Here is an 18505-nt window from a genome sequence, read left to right on the forward strand (position 1 = left end):
GCCTCAGCTCCTCTGACCTCCGGGGCCCGCAGGCCGGTCCGTCCTCACGGGGCAGGAGGAGGAAGGGGAAGAGGAAGGAGAGCCGCCTGCCCAGGCCACGGCCTCACCCGGCCTCGCCGCACATTTCCCGTCGGGGTCGGCGGCCGGGCCTCGGGGTGAAGCGGAGGCCTTGGCCCGGCGGCCGGATCCGCCTCTGCCCGCTGCGGAGCTGGGCCCGGCGCCTCGTGCTCAGAGCCCAGTGACCTCGTGTGCAAACGGGGGTGGGGGGGGGGCGCAGGAACACGCAGGCCGGTCGTTCAGGGCAGAGGAGGGGGCGCCGCCGGACCAGCGCTCGCTACCCGACGGCGAGGAGCGCTCAACGCCACGAGGGCGGCGGGGGGCGCCGCGGGGGCCGGAGGGCGGGTCCGGCTTCGCGGCTGCACGCCTCCAGCAGGTCCCGCCCTCGGCAGGCTCCGCTCCGTGGGGCCGGGGGACCGGGGCCGCCCTCGCACCGGCGGTTGGACGGGACAGGACGTGCCCGCCCCGCCCCGCCGCCGGGGCCCGCGGGGGAAGGAAGCGCCGAGGCCTATTTGTCCAGGCTTGGCGTTATTATTTAAGTGACGAACACATAATAACGACGAATGGAGAGAATAAACAGGAAACAGAAACGCACACTCAGGGCCAGTAACACGGAGTTTGCTTCGTGAAGAACCCGCGCGGACGCGGCCAGGTGTGCCTGCACCGCCCGGGCGGAAGCGCCGTTAAAAGTCCAAGAAACGTCAGCCCCACCGAGGGGCCGGGCCGCAGGCTGCGCGTCCCCGGGCGGGCGCCACAGACACCCCGCCCCGGGCCTCGGATGGCCGCGTGGGGTGGGGAGGGCTGGGAGGGCCGCGCGGAGGGGCCGTTCCTTCCAGGTCGGAGGGACGTGGCTGAGCCAAGGGGTGGGAGCGCGTCCCCGGCCGAGGGAACAGCGCGGAGAGGGCGCCTCCTGGCGGGGACGCCGGGTGATGGCGCGGGCGCGGGGCCGCTCTGCTGGGCGCCGGGCGGGGCCGCTGAAAGAGGTCGGCGGGGGGTCCCAGGGCAAAAAGTTGGATTTTCCCGCCCTACACCCCCGGGCCCCGCGGCTGCGATGGGTGCTGACGGGCACAGTCCGGTCAGGGGCGTAATTGTGTGAATCTTAGTCGCTGGGAGGGAGCCAAGGGCCACCGTTCGCTCACGACTTCCGCGAAGTGGTCCCTGCAACAATCAAAAATAAAACCAGAGAGTTTTCCCCATTTTCCAGAAAAGAAAACAGAAGCGGCGGGCCCCTGGGCCTTGGAATGCGCAGGGGTGAAGGCACCGCGCCGGCGGGGCGGGCCCGGCCCGGGAGCGGCGCAGCCGAGAGCTGTAGGTCCTGCCACGCAGCCGCAGAGGCTCCCCGCGAGCGGGCGGGCGGGCGCCAGGAAGGGAGGCGACGCCCCCTGGAGCGCGGCCGGAACCGGGCCGGACCCGCCTCCCCACCCGCGGAGCGCGTCGGCCCAGGAGTGGTGAAAGCCGCGGCCGCGGCCAGGTCACGCCGAAGCCGTTGCCCTTTTAAGGGGGAGCCTTGAAACGGCGCCCGGGTTCCATGTTTGCATCCGCCTCGCGGGGAGGAAACTCCATGTTGTAACAAAGTTTCCTCCGCGCCCCCTCCCTCCCCCTCCCCCTAAGAACCTGGCTCCCCTCCCCTCCGAAGCTCGCGGGGATCCCTCCCTCCCACCCTCCCCTCCCCCCCGCGCCCCGATTCCGGCCCGAGCCGGGGGGGAGGCCGGGCGCCGGCGTCGGGGCCAGAGTCCGGCCGGAGCGCAGCGCGCCGGGCCCCATGGACAGCTCGGCGGTCATTACTCAGATCAGCAAGGAGGAGGCGCGGGGCCCGCTGCGGGGCAAAGGTACTGGGGCGGCGCGGAGGGGCCACCTGGAGGCGCGGAGGAGGGGGGGGGCCAGGACCCTCCCCGGGCCGCCGCCGCCCCGGGGGCCCGCCTGGCAGCGGGAGGAGCAGGGAGAGTTGGGGCCCAGGAAGCGGCGCGGGGCGGGGTCGGCGCCCCTGGGCGCTCCGGTGTGCTCGGCGGGGGAGCCGCGGCGGGAGTGGACCCGGCGCTCCGTCAGGGTCTCCGGCCGGCGGTGCGCAGCACCCGGGAGGAGCCCCCCCGCTCCCCCGCCCTGAGCGCCGGCGGGGCCGGGAGGTCGGTGTGGAGGGCGCCCGCGGCCGCCGGAGACCCCGCCCACCACCCCCGGGTCCGGGGCGGGAGGGGCGCGAGGTGACAGCGGGCCGGGAGGGTGCGAGGCTCCCGCCAACACTCGGCCGCGATTCCCACAAACTTTGGGTCTCGGGTGGCGGCGCCCAGCTCTCGGGCACGGAGAGCAGCCGCCACTCCGGAGAGGCGCGCGCCCGCGGCGGCCCGGCTGCAGCCCGTGGGCCCCGGGCCTGTGCACACAAGTTCCGACCGGGGAGCCGGCCGACCGCCTTGGCGGGGTCCAGGGAGGGGGGGGGGGGTCTGGGCTGGAGGCCCGCCCCGTCCGGGGACGGACTGCTGAGGCTGGGAGTCCTTCCCGCTCTGCCCACCTGGCCTGCGCCTGCTCCTCCCCGGGGCCGGGGCGGGGGTGGGGGGCAGGGGGTGGGGGGGGGAGACGGGCTGCCAATCACCCGGTGGGCGCACGGCTCTGGGTTGGAGGTTGGGGCGGGGAGGAGAGGGGAGGGGCGGGGCGGGGTCGCGGTGGCCCGGGTCCACCCCCTGCCTCTCGGTCCAGCCTCGGGTCTGAGGACTTTGGACTCACAGGGGCTGAAGAGTATGGAAGGAGGCGGGAGTGGACCCCAGGCCCCGGCCCTCCTGGGCCTCACTGAGCAGGGGCTGCTCAGGGAAAGGTGGGGGTCAGGAGGCGCCCCCAGTGGGGCCGGTACTTCAGCAGGTGGAGGCTGGGAGGCTGGGAGGAAAAAATAGGATCCTGTGCCCCCTCCAGCCAGCGCACTCCCTAATGGGGTACCCTGTACCCCTCACCGGAATGACGTGTGGAAGCAGAGGGGTGGCCTGGAGCCATGCTAATGTGTCTCCCTCAGTGAAGAGGGTATGGCCAGACCCTCAGAGCCCAGGGCTGGCACCAGGGCACTCACCTCCCATGCCCCCACCGTGGGCCTCCCTGTTCCAGGTGACCAGAAGTCATCCGCTTCTCAGAAGCCCCGAAGCCGGGGCATCTTCCACTCACTTTTCTGCTGCGTCTGCCGGGATGATGGGGAGGCCCTGCCCAGCCACAGTGGGGCTCCCCTGCTTGTGGAGGAAAACGGAGCTGTTCCCAAGGTGCGTGGTGGCCAGGTGAGGGCACCTGGGCTCGCCCTCGAGGGGGGTTAGGGGAATGGGTTTTTCTTGACCAGCCTGCAGGCCCTGGAAGGTCTGCCCAGCTTGTCACCTGACAGCTCCGAGAGCTCCTCCAAGGGAATTTAAATGTCCCCGTTGTAGGTGGATGCCGTTCTCTGCCTGGATTTCCCAGGTTGGGGAGTGAGGCCCAGAGGGCCAGGCGGCCTACCCTGGCTCCAGAGGTGGCAGGGGCAAATCTGGGAAGAGGGTGGCCTCTCCCCGTGTCCCTGTGACTTGCCAGCCTGAGGGCTGCGGGAGGGAAGACTTGTATGAAGAAATGACGGGGGTGAGAGAGGTGCCCCCAGCCAGCCCCGCTCGTCCCCACAGCAGACCCCAGTCCAGTATCTGCTCCCCGAGGCCAAGGCCCAGGACTCAGACAAGATCTGCGTGGTCATCGACCTGGATGAGACCCTGGTGCACAGCTCCTTCAAGGTGGGCCTGCCCAGCAGCCCCAGCCCTGGTTCGGAGGGGCCTGCCCTGGCCTGGGAGGGCGGTCTGGGCAGGCCTGGCCGCAGCTCCAGCCGCTCTTTTCCCCCATAGCCAGTGAACAATGCTGACTTCATCATCCCCGTGGAGATCGATGGGGTTGTCCACCAGGTGAGGGGCCGGGTCCTGGGGGGAGGCGGTGGGCTTGGCTTTTCCCACCAATCCTGAGAGCTTCGTATAAACCTTTGGTAGATGTGGAATATCAGAGGCCCAGAGAGGGTGTGAGACTTATCCAGGGTCACACAGATCCTCTGAGGCCTGCGGGGAATGGGGTTCTTCTTGGCGCCCCCTTACCCCACCTTGCCCGGGACCCAGTTCAAGTAATTCAGGATAGGTTGTGTGCTGTCCAGCCTGTTCTCCATTACTTGGCTCGGGGGTCGGTGCCCTGCAGCCTGGGGGTGAGGGGGCTGCCCCAGGCCCCTCCATTTGGCTGAGGCCGTGGTGGGGGAAGGGCCTGGAATTAGTGATGCCCCTTGAGGCAGGGCCAGAAGCCTGGAATTCACAGGTTCATTTTGATCCCCTTCTGAGAGGAGGGTGGTTTCCCTAGCAGCAGTTGGGGTGGCTGGTCAAGTGGGGCCCCCATAGGACCTGGGACCAGCCAGCCCCCTGTGCTCCTCTGCCTCCTTCACTGGCTCCCTCCCAGCCCCCTGCCACCCCCCCCCACTCCCAGCCTGAGGCCCAGCAGTCCCCTCATTGGCCCGCCCCCCAGGTCTACGTGCTGAAGCGGCCCTATGTGGACGAGTTCCTGCAGCGAATGGGCGAGCTTTTCGAGTGCGTGCTGTTCACTGCCAGTCTGGCCAAGGTGAGTGAAGGGCTCCTGGCACAACTCCCCCCTCCTCACCAGCATGTGGCCTCTGGGCAGCGGCCCCTGGATCACCCCTGGCCCCAGGTGACTCACCTCCCATCCACAGTATGCAGACCCAGTAGCTGACCTGCTGGACAAGTGGGGGGCCTTCCGAGCACGGCTGTTTCGTGAGTCGTGTGTCTTCCACCGGGGGAACTACGTCAAGGACCTGAGCAGGCTGGGCCGAGACTTGCGGCGGGTGCTTATCTTGGACAACTCGCCTGCCTCCTACGTCTTCCATCCGGATAATGCCGTGAGTGCCATGCAGGACCTGGATAGGGGGCTGGGACCCAAGAAAAGGGTCAGTCCATCTGGGCTTCCCCCACCTCTGCTCCTGAGCTGGGTGCCTTCCCATTCCTCCCTCTCATAGATAGACCTGTGCCCACTCGCCCCGTACTTTATGGATCGTTCCGATCATTCTGCTTGCTGGGCATTGGAGCAGGTGCAATTTTTTAAGCGGCCAGTTGTGACCAGTTAGTGGGTCACAAAACTAATTTAACGGTTCCTAGTTGGGGTTTTGAAAAAATGAAATAAAGTAGGAAATATCAGAGTGCTTTGCACACAGTTAGATTAAGTTTCATTTCGTAAAACTGTTGCTTTGTTGTGTATGTAAATGTGATTTACTGGGTGCTGCTGTCAAAATATTTGAACACTGTGGGTAAGGGGCTTCAAGGAGATAGCCCACCCAGCCATGGGTGCTCAGGGGTGGCCTGCATATTCTGCGTCCAGGGTGGTGACGCTACACCCATCTGCCCAGGTACCGGTGGCCTCGTGGTTTGACAACATGAGTGACACAGAGCTCCATGACCTTCTGCCCTTCTTCGAGCAGCTCAGCCGAGTGGATGACGTGTACTCAGTGCTCAGGCAGCCACGGCCTGGCAGCTAGTGAGGCGCCCCGGGGCCAGGACCTGCCCCTGACCACACCTACACCTTTCACACATGGACTCTTCCTTAGGAAAGCCCAGCAGCCTGGGCCACCTCAGTGCCATGGGGAAGGGGGCGTCTCCCCCACCAGCCTGGCCAGGCTGCGAAGGGGGGCAGCAGGCTGCACAGCGGGCAGTGAGACCCTGGGTCCCTGTGTCAGTGCCTTAGAACCTCCTCGCTCTTCTTGGGGGACCTACGGGGCCCTGCATGCTGCTCCCCCTTTCTCTTTCTATGCTGCCATGTTTCTCTGCTGCCAAGTTGGGCCTCTCGGCCCTTTCGGTTCTGCTTGGGGGAGGAGCAGGGTTCCTGCTGCCCTCTGCCTTGGGCCCCCCCTGGGAACGTGGACACCAAGTGCCTTGCATAGAGCCCTCTTCCCCGCCTGGCTTTCCCAGGGCCAGGGCAGGTCAGCTCTTGCCTGGAACAGTCTCCAGACTGTCGGTCGAAGAGAAGCTAGTCCTCACGCCTCCTCCGTGGGGGCTGCTGCAGACCCCGCCGCCTCTGCCTCGGAGGGCACAGGAGGGGAGAAGATCTGTTGCCACTTGTGAGAGCAGCAGGGGTTTGTCCTTCAGGACCCAGTCCTGCTTCTCTGGACTCCTCAGCTGAGGGCTGCTCCCCATACCACCCGAGGCTCTGCAGCTCAGCTCCCCCAGCTCCAAGTGTGGGGAAATAGGCAGGACCCCTTTATGGTGCCATATAAATATGTATATGTGTATATAGATTTTTAGGGGAAGGAGAGGGGGAAAGGTTGGAGTAGAGACAGCCCTTCCTCACCCCTTTCCCGGGCCCATAAATTGGGGGGAGGGAGGAAAAGGATTTTTACATTTTTAAACTGCTATTTTCTGAACGAAACAAGCTGGGCCAAGGGGCCCCAGGCCCTGTCCTCTGTCACCCACACTCTTTGCTTCATTTAAAACATTTATTGAGCACCTTCTCTGTGCCCAGCCTGTGCTAGGCCAACCAGCTGAGTGTGTGTGTGAGGGGTGGGGGGTATCTCTCCACCACCCACCCCATACGTCACCCGTGCCTTTAGGGGATCTATAGGAGGTGGGACACTTGTGGGGTTTGCGGGGTACTCCTGCCAAGCTACACGCCTCCTCCATGCCAGCCCAGTCTGCAGCCCCCTGCCTCATCCCCTGCTGGCTGAGGGCTGCTCCCAGGACATCTGCCTTCCAGCTCTGCCTCTACCTGGAGTCCCTCCCCCAATGCTGAATCTGGAGGTCAAGGCCTTGGGCTCTTCCCAGGGCCTAACAGTTAAGGGGACCCACATACCAGTGCCAAGGGGGATGTCAAATGGAGATGTCCTTGTTTCCCACCTGCCCGCAGCTGGGGGCGGGAGGGAGGGCATGGCTGGTCCGAATCTGATGACCCTCCCATTTAAGTGCCTTCTCTGTGATAGAGAGCCCCTCAGTGTGACGCGAACTAAAGAGAAAGCCAGACCCCCAACCTGCCTCTGTGGTTATTGGCGGGCGGCGAAGTGGGGGCGTGACTGTCCCAGGAAGCCTCGTTCCGCTTCAGCTGACCCTGCGGAGGGCGGAGGGCGGTCCTGGAGGCTGCCCTACCCTCCCGGGCTCCAAGTGCGAACGTGCAGGAATGCCCGCGTACTGTCTAATTTTCCTGCTTCTCTCAGCCTCAGTTATCTGGTCTGCAAATGGAGATCGGCTCCCTGCAGAGCCGATTCAATGCCTGCCCCTGGAGAACTCTGTAAGGTTAGCTCAGAGGCTACGCAGAAATGCGTCCCTAGGCGAGGCCCCTGGAAGGTATTTGGAGACGGAAGGGGTGGGGTCTCTGCCCGGAGCGAAGGGGAGGAGTTCGTGAGGCCCCAGAGGGGGGAGGTGGGGAGCGGGGCAGGGTAGTGGAAGCCAAGTTCAACTCCAAACCGAAGAACTTGGAGCGAGGCTGCCGTGGGCCTCCCGCTGCTTCGCGGGAAGGGCTGGCAGGCGGAGGCGTGGAGACTGGGGAGACGGGCGCCCCTTCCCCCACCGGCCTCCCGCTGGCCGCGCCCTTGCACGAGCCTCCGGCCCACTTCCTGCCCCCGCCCCTCCAGCCCTGGCAGCACTTCCTTTGCAAAACTGGGCAGCCCCGGGCCCTGGCAGGAAGTGCCCTCCCGCCCCGCCCTCTCCTGCTTCCCACGGTGGCCACTAGAGGCCTCTCGGTCCTCGCCGGGACTCTGCTGCGCTGGGCCCTCGGCGATCTCCCCCCACCACAACCCTGGGGGGCTGGAAAGATGAACATTTCGCCTTCACCCCTCTCCCGGGGGTTGCCCACCGTCGTCCCCCCTCCCCCTGCCATACACACACTCACAGGGGAGAAGGGAGATGTACCCCTTCCAAAGGTTGGGCCCTGCCCCCCACCCCAACCTCTCATCCCCTGTGAATCCAGCCTCAAGCCTCCCTCCTGGTGTCCCAGATGCTGATCTGCCCCCCAGGTCTCTGAGGGTGACCTGCCACGTGGATGATGCTGCCTTCCCTTGCCTCCCTCCCCTGTTCCTGGTAGAAAAGTGCTGGGGAAGAGAACCTTCAGTTCCATGAGCTCCCGTGTGAGCTGGAGCCTCGGAGCCTTTGGCCGAGTTAAGGCCCAGGTGGCCTGCTTCTGCCCTTGTACTCCTTGGGGTGCCACTGGGTTTCCTGCTCTCCATGCAAACACTAGTCCCCCAGATTTGCATCCCACAGGCCCACAGAGGCCAGGGAGTCACCAGGGCTCCCAACTTGGAGACCACAGTCAGCCTTTACCACCCACCCTGCACCCACAGAGTTCAAGGTAACCACATATACCTGCACTTCCTGTGTGCCAGGCACAGTGCCAGGACTGGGGACACACCATGACTAGGGCCTGCCTCTGCTCTCAAGGAACTCACACTCTAGTGTGGAGAAAGACGCCTGAGCAGATGATCTAAAACCTGCAATGCTGTAGATGTAGTTTGAGGAAGAACATGGAAGGCCGGGATGGGAGCCCAGGGGACACCTCACCCGGCCTGGGTGGCGATGCAGGGTTTGGAAAATGCATCCTGAGGAAGTGAGGCTAAGAGGAGTTTGGAAAGGAGGTGTGAGTCAGGTAATGGTGGCCTCAGCAAGGAGAGGCACCAGAAAGGAAGCCGAAGAGCCAGGAGCCCGCCACAGCAGGGAGTGTGAGAAGTGACAACAATTTTGGAATTGTACACGCCAGGGGAGATGGGAAATGACGCTGCAGAAGGCAGGAGGGGCCAGATCATGCAGATCTATAGGCCCGCCAAGGCAGTGGCCTTCTCTCTTGCAGGCGGTGGGTGTCTTTGAGGGACACGGGGACACTAACCAGGAAAGAGGTGTGCTCCATCCTGGCAGCTTCACGTTGGAAGATAAGTCAGGGGTATGGGACGGAAGACCTTCCTGGGAGGCCACAGCCGTGGAGGGTGGAGAATGGAGAATGAAGACGAATGGGGCACAGAGGCAGAGTGAAAAGAAGAAGGAAGGATGGATGTGAGCTAGGAGATAAACTTGACAGGAAGCTGTGGCTGGTTGGCCCTAGGGACGGGGTAGAGGTTTTGGAGATCTCAGCTGCAGTGAAAATGACAGCCCGGTATGGAACAGACATTCACTATTTGCCTGTCACACACACACACACACACACACACACACACACTCAGAGCAGAGGAAACAGGCACCTGGTACAACCTCTTTGGAGAGTGATTTGACAATACTATTTTTCAAAAGTAATTTTTAGCCCTGGCTGGGTAGCTCAGGTGGTTAGAGCATTGTGCAGATACACCACGGTTGCAGGTTTGATCCCCAGTGAGAGCACATACAAGAATCGACCAATGAATGCATAAATAACTGGAACAACAAATTGATGTTTCTTCCTTCCTCTTTCTCTCTAAAATCAATTAAAAAAGAAAACCTATCCATATTTTATTTTTATTTTTTTAGCAGACATCCTTTGATCCAGCAATTCCACTGTTAGGAATTTATGCTGTAGGAAGAATGCATATACATATACCTTTGTATGTATCCAGTATTAATTGCATCCTTGTTTGTAATAGCAAAATACTTGAAATAACCTAAGTGTCCACCAGTGAGGGACTGTAAGTAAATCTTGCTCTCTCTATACCAGAGAATACCATGCATGGGGAAAACTGTGAGGTGGGACTATCCAAGCAGATATAGAATGATTTCCAAGATAGACCAGTACATGAAACAAAGTAAGATTTATAATAATAGTGATGGTGTATTCCCACTAAAGAGCAATATAAAGGTAGACAAATATACATATATATATATTTTTAAAATATATTTTATTGATTTTCTACAGAGGAAGGGAGAGGGATAGAGAGTTAGAAACATCTATGAGAGAGAAACATCAATCAGCTGCCTCCTGCACACCCCCTACTGGGGATGTGCCCACAGCCAAGGTACATGCCCTTGACCGGAATCGAACCTGGGACCCTTCAGTCCGCAGGCCGACACTCTATCCACTGAGCCAAACCAGTTAGGGCTACATATATATTTTTGTTTACTCCAGTAGGGTAACAAGAAGTGGGAATTGTGGCTAATTCTGGGAAGTAGTGCTGGAGGACTGGGTGGGACTCATCTAAGATGGGAGGGACACATTTTTACCAACACCTGTTTGTGTTTAGTAAATGTACCAGGTACATTTTTTAATTTTTTTTTAAGGTAAAAATTAGTTTAAAACAAAAACAACAGTCTAAACATAACATCAAACATAACATCAAAACAACTCAAATTCCATGTCTTTCCTTCAAATAGTCATTGCACGCCTGTACCAGGCACTAGGGCACAGCAGCGAGCTAAACAGATACTGTGGGGAAAACAGGGTTAAAAAGTAATTACAAAACAAGAAGAATAAGGTGGTAAATAAAGAATTTTAAACTTCCGTACTGCCCTGGCCAACGTGGCTAAGTTGGTTGGAACGTTGTCAAGCAGCATTGGGTTTGATCCCAGGTCAAGGTGCATGCAGAAGGCAATCGACCCATGTTTCACTTTCACATCAATGTTTCTCTTCTCTTCCCCCCCTCCCCCTCCCCCTCCTTCCTCTCCCTCTCCCTCTCCCTCTCCCTCTCCCTCTCCCTCTCCCTCTCCCTCTCCCTCTCCCTCTCCCTCTCCCTCTCCCTCTCCCTCTCCCTCTCCCTCTCCATGTCCCTCTCCCTGTCCCTCTCCCTCACCCTCTCCCTTCCTCTCTAAAGTCAATAAAAACATGTCCTCAGGTGAGGATTAAAATAAAACTTTTGTTCTCTCAGTGCCAAATTATCACCCCAAGATGACTTATGATTGTAAATGGGGGAAAGTGCCTTTTCAGTGGAATGCTGGCAGTGAGCAAGGGAGCAAACTTCGCATTACTCATGCTGCGTCAACTTGACTGCATATATCGCCGAGTCAATGCAATGTGAGGTACACAGCATCACCTTTGCCCGTGCTGCTCGACGTGCGGTTCAAGAACCAGCAGGCACATCAGCTTCGCCCTGGAGCGTGTTAGACAAGCAGGATCTCAGGCCCCACCCCAGACCTACTGAATCAGATTCTGCATTTTAAAAAGGTTCCCAGGTGATTCTTTGATACTACAGTTTGAGAAGCGCTGGCCTTCTTCAAGTATTCTTGAAAAAACCTGTTTAACCAGGACAAACCTTTAGAGCTACTTTCAGTTTGTGGGGAAAATAGGAGGAAGAGGAACAAATTAAATAAGACACAAAGATTTAGACAAGTCCACAGTGTGAACATTCTACAAGACAACTGTCCTTGACTCAGGTAAGTCAATGTCATAGAAAAAAAGGCTGGGAGACTGTTCTAGATTTAAAATCACTGAAGAGCCCTGGCAGGTTTGGCTCAAAGTTTAGAGCAGTGGTTCTCAACTTTGGCTGCACATTAGAATCACCTGGGAATCTTTTTAAAATCCTGATTTCTGGGCCTCATCCTCCAGAAATTCTGTTTCTTTGTTACTAATGTTATGGCCCCACTCCATAACAAAGAAACAGAATTTCCAGAAGATAAGGCCCAGAAATCAGGATTTTAAAAAGATTCCCAGGTGATTCTAATGTGCAGCCAAGGTTGAGAACCACTGGTTTAGAGCATGGGCTGAGGACCTTCTCAGTTGCAGGTTCGTCCTGGCCCCTGTGGGGCACCTGTGGGAGGTAACCATCAATGTATCTCACATCTCAATGTTTCTCTTTCTCTCTCTGCTCCTCTCTCTAAAAAAATCAATGGAAAAAAAAAAAATCCTGCCCTAACCGGTTTGGCTCAGTGGATAGAGCCTCGGCCTGCGGACTCAAGGGTTCCAGGTTCGATTCCAGCCAAGGGCATGTACCTTGGTTGCAGGCACATCCCCAGTGGGGGGTGTGCAGGAGGCAGCTGGTCGATGTTTCTCTCTCATCGATGTTTCTAACTCTCTATCCCTCTCCCTTCCTCTCTGTAAAAAAATCAATAAAATATATATTTTTTAATAAATAAAATATATATTTTTTAAAATCCTTGGGTGAGGATTAAAAATAATACTGAAGATAAAGGATTAAAAAGAGAATACTGAAGATACATAACAATAAAAGGACATGCAGGGTCTTAATTTGATCATGAATCAATAAAAACAGCTATTAAAGTCCTTGTGAGGACAATTGGAGAAATTTGACCATGAACTGGATAGAAGATGATATTATAAATAATTTGTGATACCATTCTCATGTGAAAATTGCATTCCAGTTATTTTATTTATTGATTGTTTTTATTATTTTAAGAAATATATACTTTTATTGATTTCAGAAAGGAAGGGAGAGGGAGAGAGAGTTAGAAACATCAATGAGAGAGAATCATTGATCAGCTGCCTCCTGCATGCCCCCCACTGGGGATTGAGCCCACAATCTGGGCATATGCCCTTTACTAGGAATCAGAACCTGGGACCCTTCAGTCCAGAGGCCGGCGCTCTAGCCACTGAGCAAAACCAGCCAGGGCTATTGATTGTTTTTAGAGAGAACGAGGAAGGGAGTGAGAGAAACATTAATGTGTTGTTCTGCTTATTAGTGAATTCATTGGTTGCTTCTTTTCTTTTTTTAATCCTTATCCGAGGATATTTTTTCAAAGAGAGTGCAATGAAGGAGGGATGGAGGAAGAGGAAAAGAGAGAGAGAAACATCAATGTGAAAGAGACATATAGATTGAATGCCTCCCACACGTGCCAAACAGGGTTCGAACCTGGAACCCAGGTACATGCCCTTGACCAGGGATCTAACCCACAATGTTGGCATATCAGGACCATGCTCTAACCAACTGAGCTACCTGGCCAGGGCCTTGGATTACAGTTATGAAGGAGAATGTCCTTATTCTTAGGAGATGAGTGATAAACTAAATATTTGGGGCTGAATAGCATGATACACACACACACACACACACAGCAAATGAGAATTTTTGAGCCCATCAGTGTTTATTGTTATACTATTTTACTATCATTTATATTTTTCTGTTTTTGACATTTTCATAATAAAGAAGTTGGAAATAATTTTTAAAAACATAGGTTCTCCTCCAAAATCCTGAGGATAAATTAAAAGTCAAGCACCAAAGTGGAGTAGAGAACCCATAAATGACAGGCAGGTTACCAATCTTAATGCATTAACTATATAAACAATCAACAAATTACTTTAAAATTCACAAAAGAAGACATAGGCAATACATATATTTAAAAATGGTCTATCCCACTGGTAATAAAAAATATATATAAATCAACACAATGCTGATTTTCTTTTTGACATTCAAACAGACAGAGATTTTCTTTTTTGGGGGGCGGGGGGGGAGTAACCAAACTTTATTTGTAATAATAATTCTTTATTGTTGACAGTATTACATATGTCCTCTTTTTCCCCCCATTGATCTCCTCCAGCACCCCACTCCCCAGGCCCTCACCACCCCATTGTCTGGGGCCATGGGCCATGCATATATGCATACAAAGTTCCTGGTTGATTATTTTCCACCCATTCACCCTCCCCCGCCTTCCCTCCAAGATTCCGCACTCTGTTCCATGCTTCTGTGTCTCTGGATCCACTCTGTTCATCAGTTTATTTTGTTATTTAGATTCCACATATGAGTGCGATTCATGTGGTACTTGTCTTTCTCTGACTGACTTATTTCACTTAGCATGACACTCTCCAGGCTCCTCCATGCTGTCCCAAAGGGTAAGAGGTCCTTTTTTACTGCTGCATAGTATTCCATTATATAAATGTACCACAGCTTTTTTACCCACTCATCTACTGATGGACACTTGGGCTGTTTCCAGATCTTAGCTATTGTAAATTGTGCTTCTATGAGCATAGGAGTGGATACATTCTGATTGTGTTTCGGTTTTTTTAGGATATATTCCTAGAAGTGGGATCACTGGGTCAAATGGCAGATCTATATTTAATTTTTTGAGGAAACTCCATACTGTTTCCATAGTGGCTGCACCAGTCTGCATTCCCACCAGCAGTGTACTAGGGTTCCCTTTTCTCCACATCCTCACCAGCACTTGTCGTTTGTTGATGGTGGCCATTCTGACAGATGTGAGGTGATACCTCATTCGGACAAAGATTTTCTTAAAAACTGGAGCCCAGGGCTGGGAACAATGTAGAGAAACAGGCAATCGCCTGTCCTCCTGTCCTGAACGTGGGGCTACCAATTAATGCAACTTTTCTGGAAGGCAGTTGGCCTACTCGCATCTTTGACCCAGCAACCCCACTTGTAGGAGTTTATCCTAAAGAAAGAATAATGAATGCAGTCTAATGGCAAAGATTTCATAGTAAGAATATTACCACAGCATTCTTGGTAGAATCGAATAATTGGATATAATTTAGAAGTCTGAAAACGAGCTATTGGTTACAGAAACTATGCTATCTAATGGACTGCCATGGGACAATTAAAATGAAGTTGCAAAATAACAATCATGTCACAGAAAAAGATATATGTATGTTTGGTCCTTGGCTTCCTCATTCCCAAGCTCCACGGGCCCTTCTTTCACCTCTAGAACTTGTTTGCTAAGCCCATGTCTTCTAGGAATTACTTTTTCTGCCTCTGCCTCTGTAATTTACCCAACAAATGTTCTCTTACAGAAAAAAAAAGTATATATATATGTAGGTAGATCAATCGATCCGTAGATAGGTATCATATACATATAGTACACATACGCTGTTGAAAGAAATGCTAATAGTGACTTATCTGTAGATTACCTTTATAGTGGAATTACAGATAAGTTTTTCTTTCCTTTTTGCCTGTATGTGTAATTGAATGAACATATACTTTTTATTCATAAAAAGGTATTATTTTCTTTTTTAATATATTTTTATTGATTTCAGAGAGGAAGGGAGAGGGAGAGAGAGAAAGAAACATAAATGATGAGAGAGAATCATTGATTGGCTGCCTCCTGCTGGGGATTGAGCCCACAACCCTGGCATGTGCCCTTGACTGGAATCGAACCTGGGACCCTCCTGTCCGCAGGCTGATGCTCTATCCACTGAGCCAAACCAGCTAGGGCAAGGGTATTGTTTTCAAAAACAAAATCTCACTTGCAGTGTGTTTACGCTTAACAGGCTGCACGTGAGAGCGCTCACACTTGCACACACCTGCACATATGTGCACACATAGAACATCCGGTCTCCAGAACTCAGGGAGGTGTGGTCAGGAGGAGGGCCGCCCTCGCCCAGCCCACTGCATCTCACCCTCCAGGAGACCGGAGTTCAGAGGTGACAGGAGAATGTCTACAGGGACGCAGGCTGGAGGGCAGCTGCCCAGGATGCTGAATTTGTGGGCAAAGCCAACTTCCGCACTTGAGAGGGTCGCTCTCCTTTCCCATCCTGAATCCTGGGCCCCCGGGCTCAGGAGGGAATGGAGACTGGCTGCTGGGAGAGGGTGGCAGAGTCCAAAGGCACTGGTTTATGGCAGCTCATAAACACTCCAGGTGGAGCCTGAAGAGGGAGGGGGGGCAAGAAGAACAATGTGCCCCCTCTGAGCGAGTGTCATGCCAAGTATGAGAGACCTCTAGGGTGTCAGGGTCCCATCTGTCCTGGAGGGACCCTGCGAGTGAACCCCTGGCCCTGCAACTCTGGCTCTGGGGCTCCCTTGCCCCACGAACCATTCCCCCACCAGGGGAGGAGAGGGAGGACTGCGGAGCCTGTTCCCTGGTAGGTGCCATCCACCGCAGTGAGGGCCTGGGCCCTGGGCAGAAATGCACCCCATCCCTGGCAGAATGCGGGAGCCCGGGGTGAGGGACTTCGGGTCTGGTTGTCGAGCTGTCCTTAGGCTCCTGGCTCCCAGGGACCTGCTGGGCACCTGCCTCCCTACCCCCTCGGCCATTCTCTCTCTCTCAAGGGCCCTATCTTTCCTTATATGGTGAGGGCAGTTCCTAGAGGAGGGGGGTGGGGACAAAGGTCGCTCTCCCCGCAGCCAGCTCGCCACAACTCCCTGAGATCTCCCAGGTGGCAGCTGCCTTCTCCAGCAGGTAAGGCAACCCTGCCGGGACACAGGGACCATCGGGCCCATCGGTGGGGGGAGAGGACAGGGTCCCTCGCTTCTCTCTGGCAACGTGGGGCCTCCTGAGGGGGAGGCTGGGCGCCCTGGAGTCTGGGAAGAGCCGTGAGCCTGTGGCTCCCTTGGCTTCCAAGTAAAGACTTGTGCAGGCTTCACCATGGACCCTGCCTGCGGCTAGCCCACGCCTCACTCCAGGTGTCAACCATCCCCGTTGCCCAGACCTGAGGAAAATCCAGAGGTTCGGGACTTTGGGACTTAAAATTCTGACAGTCCTGAGCTAGCCAGGACTCACTGACCTCACTCCTCCGCTCTCTCACCTCTTTACCCATTTCTTTTTCATCTGAAGTGGTTTCTTTCTCGGTGTCACCATCCCCCTGACACTCCTGGGATCTCAGGACTCTTGTCTCTTGGGTCCTAGGGTGTGATCAATAAGCCATCAGGGGTTGAATGGGCAAAGCAGAGGTAGGGGACTGGGTGCTTCGCCCTGGTCCACGAACTGCCCCATCTCCCTTCCACCAGGACCCATTGTCCCCTTGGCCTCACCAGCCACTATGGCTGAAATGGGAGCGAAGGTAAGAGACGAGTCCAGACTAGGGTCTTGGTATACACTGACCACCCCCTTCCCAGGAAGCCTGCTCAGGCACCCTCAGGGCCGGTGGGGGGGAGGCAGAGTCTGTAGGCTGGGGGGCTGGGGCATGGCCCATCCCTCTGCTGTTACGGGCCTGGGGAAGCAAAAAGGTGTCCTTGTTTCGGGGACAGCCACATCTCTGTCCAGCTCAGACTGCATGACTGAGGACTAAGAGCTGTGACAGCATCCCAGGCTCTCTGGGACCTGAACTCTGAGGACAACAGGGCAGCAGAAAAGAAAGGGAAGATGGGACCTGGCTGGACAGAAACCCTAACTCCCTCCAAGGCCCCAAGAATGTCAGTTCCCTTCCATTCCACAGTTCAGTCTTCCAGCTATTTGCTGAGCACCTACTATGTGCTAGGAGCTGGGGGCTGCACAGACAAACATGTCTAGGTCCTTGGCCTAGAGGACCTTGGGCTTACAAACAGGTCGTTTCATCACCATGTGGTCAGGGGACAAGACAGCCTCGGTCCAGATGCTTTGGGGCCCCAGACGAGGGTCCCTAAACTAGCCGGAGGATTCTGAGACAGTCTCCTGGGAGAAATGAGACCTAAATTGAGTCCAGAAGGACATTTAAGTATTAGCCAAGTGAAGAAAGGTGGGGAGGGCTATCAGTAAAGGGGACGGCAGGAGCAAGGACAGGGAGGGGAGGGTGGGAAGCAGCATGGGGGCCTCCCTATAACCACTTGCCCACCCCTGGCCACGAGGAGGCTCCCCCTTATCTGTCCAGGCTGCTGGAGGTCCCCAATCCTGATTTCTCTCTTGGGAGCTTTTTCAAGTCCTGCTTACCTGAATCTCCTCTCCGATGGGCAAGAATTACCTCCTCGTGTCCACCCTCTATTCCTCTTGCTGTTCATCCTAGAATCAGAGCATGTCCCTGGTGGGACTTCAGAGATCATCTAATTGCCCGCCCCCCCAACCTAGATGAAGAACAGGGCCCATGTTCATACAGCCAGTGTCAAAGAATCTGCCTCAGAGAAAAGGGGATGTTGACAAAGGTGGTGAATGAAATAAAACAAACATTCTCTTCCTTTGCACCCAAATTGGTTGTACTGAGCCAGGAGTCCTGGCAGCCTTGGGTCCCTGTGGGTTGAACTCATGGAGGGGAGCAGGGCCAGCGGGGACACCAGGCACAAGCTCTGTGCTGGCCATTGGCAGGTGGCTCTGATCTGCTGGAAGGGAGCTGGGCCAGGAGACCTTGCCCCAAACTCCAGAGTGCCAGGGCGAGAGGTCACCACTCAGGACTCAGAAGAGGGAGTTACTGAGCAGTAAAAGGCCAGGTCATTGTCCCAAGAGGTGACTCAGAGTCAAGGTGCAGAGATTAGATAGAGTCCAGGCTGTCATTTCGAGGCTGGATCTGTGGGGCAACCTGATCTTTCAGTCATTATGCATCAGTTCAAGGAGCACTCATGGAGGGTAACTCTGCCAGGCTGGGTGGTAGGCTCGGTGGGGAGGGGCAGCAAACCAGGGACGAGGACAACTGGGGACCAGGTCCTCCGCCCTGGTTCATATCAGAATCACTGGGGAGTTTTGAAAGCACCCATGCCTCGCCTCTCAAAAGGCAGAAAATAAAGCACCCATGCCCAGGCCCTACCCCAGCCTAGTTAAATCAGTATCCCTGGGGAGTGGCTTGCCCACTGGAGAGTCAGTATCATTTAAAAGCTCCCCAAGTGATTCTGATGAGCAGCTGAAGTGGAGAACACAGTTACAAGTCAAAACTAAAAGTGTCATAAACAATACCATGAAAGAGCTTGGGGAGGGGAGGTTTCTCCCAGCTGAGCAGGTGGAGGGTGGTTCACAGTGGGGAGTTCACT

The 18505-nt window shown here is 55.7% G+C and overlaps 2 protein-coding genes across 7 annotated transcripts in view; both read left to right on the forward strand.

The window, feature by feature from the left end:
- The first annotated feature begins 1534 nt into the window (after positions 1-1534).
- CTDSP1 (CTD small phosphatase 1) lies at positions 1535-7044 on the forward strand. Of its 5 annotated transcripts, none has more exons than XM_070422127.1 (7): positions 1535-1886; positions 3142-3305; positions 3675-3779; positions 3888-3944; positions 4543-4635; positions 4745-4930; positions 5435-7044. In XM_070422127.1, the coding sequence occupies exons 1-7, from the start codon at positions 1820-1822 to the stop codon at positions 5561-5563; spliced, it is 801 nt and encodes a 266-aa protein (XP_070278228.1). In that variant the 5' UTR covers positions 1535-1819; the 3' UTR covers positions 5564-7044. The 5 variants fall into 5 exon arrangements, with proteins under 5 accessions (XP_070278228.1, XP_070278229.1, XP_070278230.1 ...); XM_070422128.1 differs by having other exon boundaries at positions 3678-3779; XM_070422129.1 differs by having other exon boundaries at positions 1537-1886; positions 3142-3290.
- Positions 7045-11153: 4109 nt separating this feature from the next.
- VIL1 (villin 1) overlaps positions 11154-18505 on the forward strand; it is a 29200-nt gene continuing 21848 nt past the window's right edge. Inside the window, exon 1 of one of the 2 annotated variants that reach the window (XM_070422135.1) lies at positions 11154-11333. The gene's annotated coding sequence lies outside the window, so the exon portion shown is untranslated. Of the gene's footprint in view, positions 11334-15996; positions 16035-18505 lie in introns of those variants that run through there. The other variant, XM_070422134.1, reaches the window with a different exon arrangement.

This window comes from Myotis yumanensis, unplaced genomic scaffold, assembly GCF_028538775.1.
Source record: "Myotis yumanensis isolate MYYU_CA2020_CCGP unplaced genomic scaffold, mMyoYum1.0.hap1 SCAF_8, whole genome shotgun sequence".
NCBI classification, from domain to species: Eukaryota; Metazoa; Chordata; class Mammalia; order Chiroptera; family Vespertilionidae; genus Myotis; species Myotis yumanensis.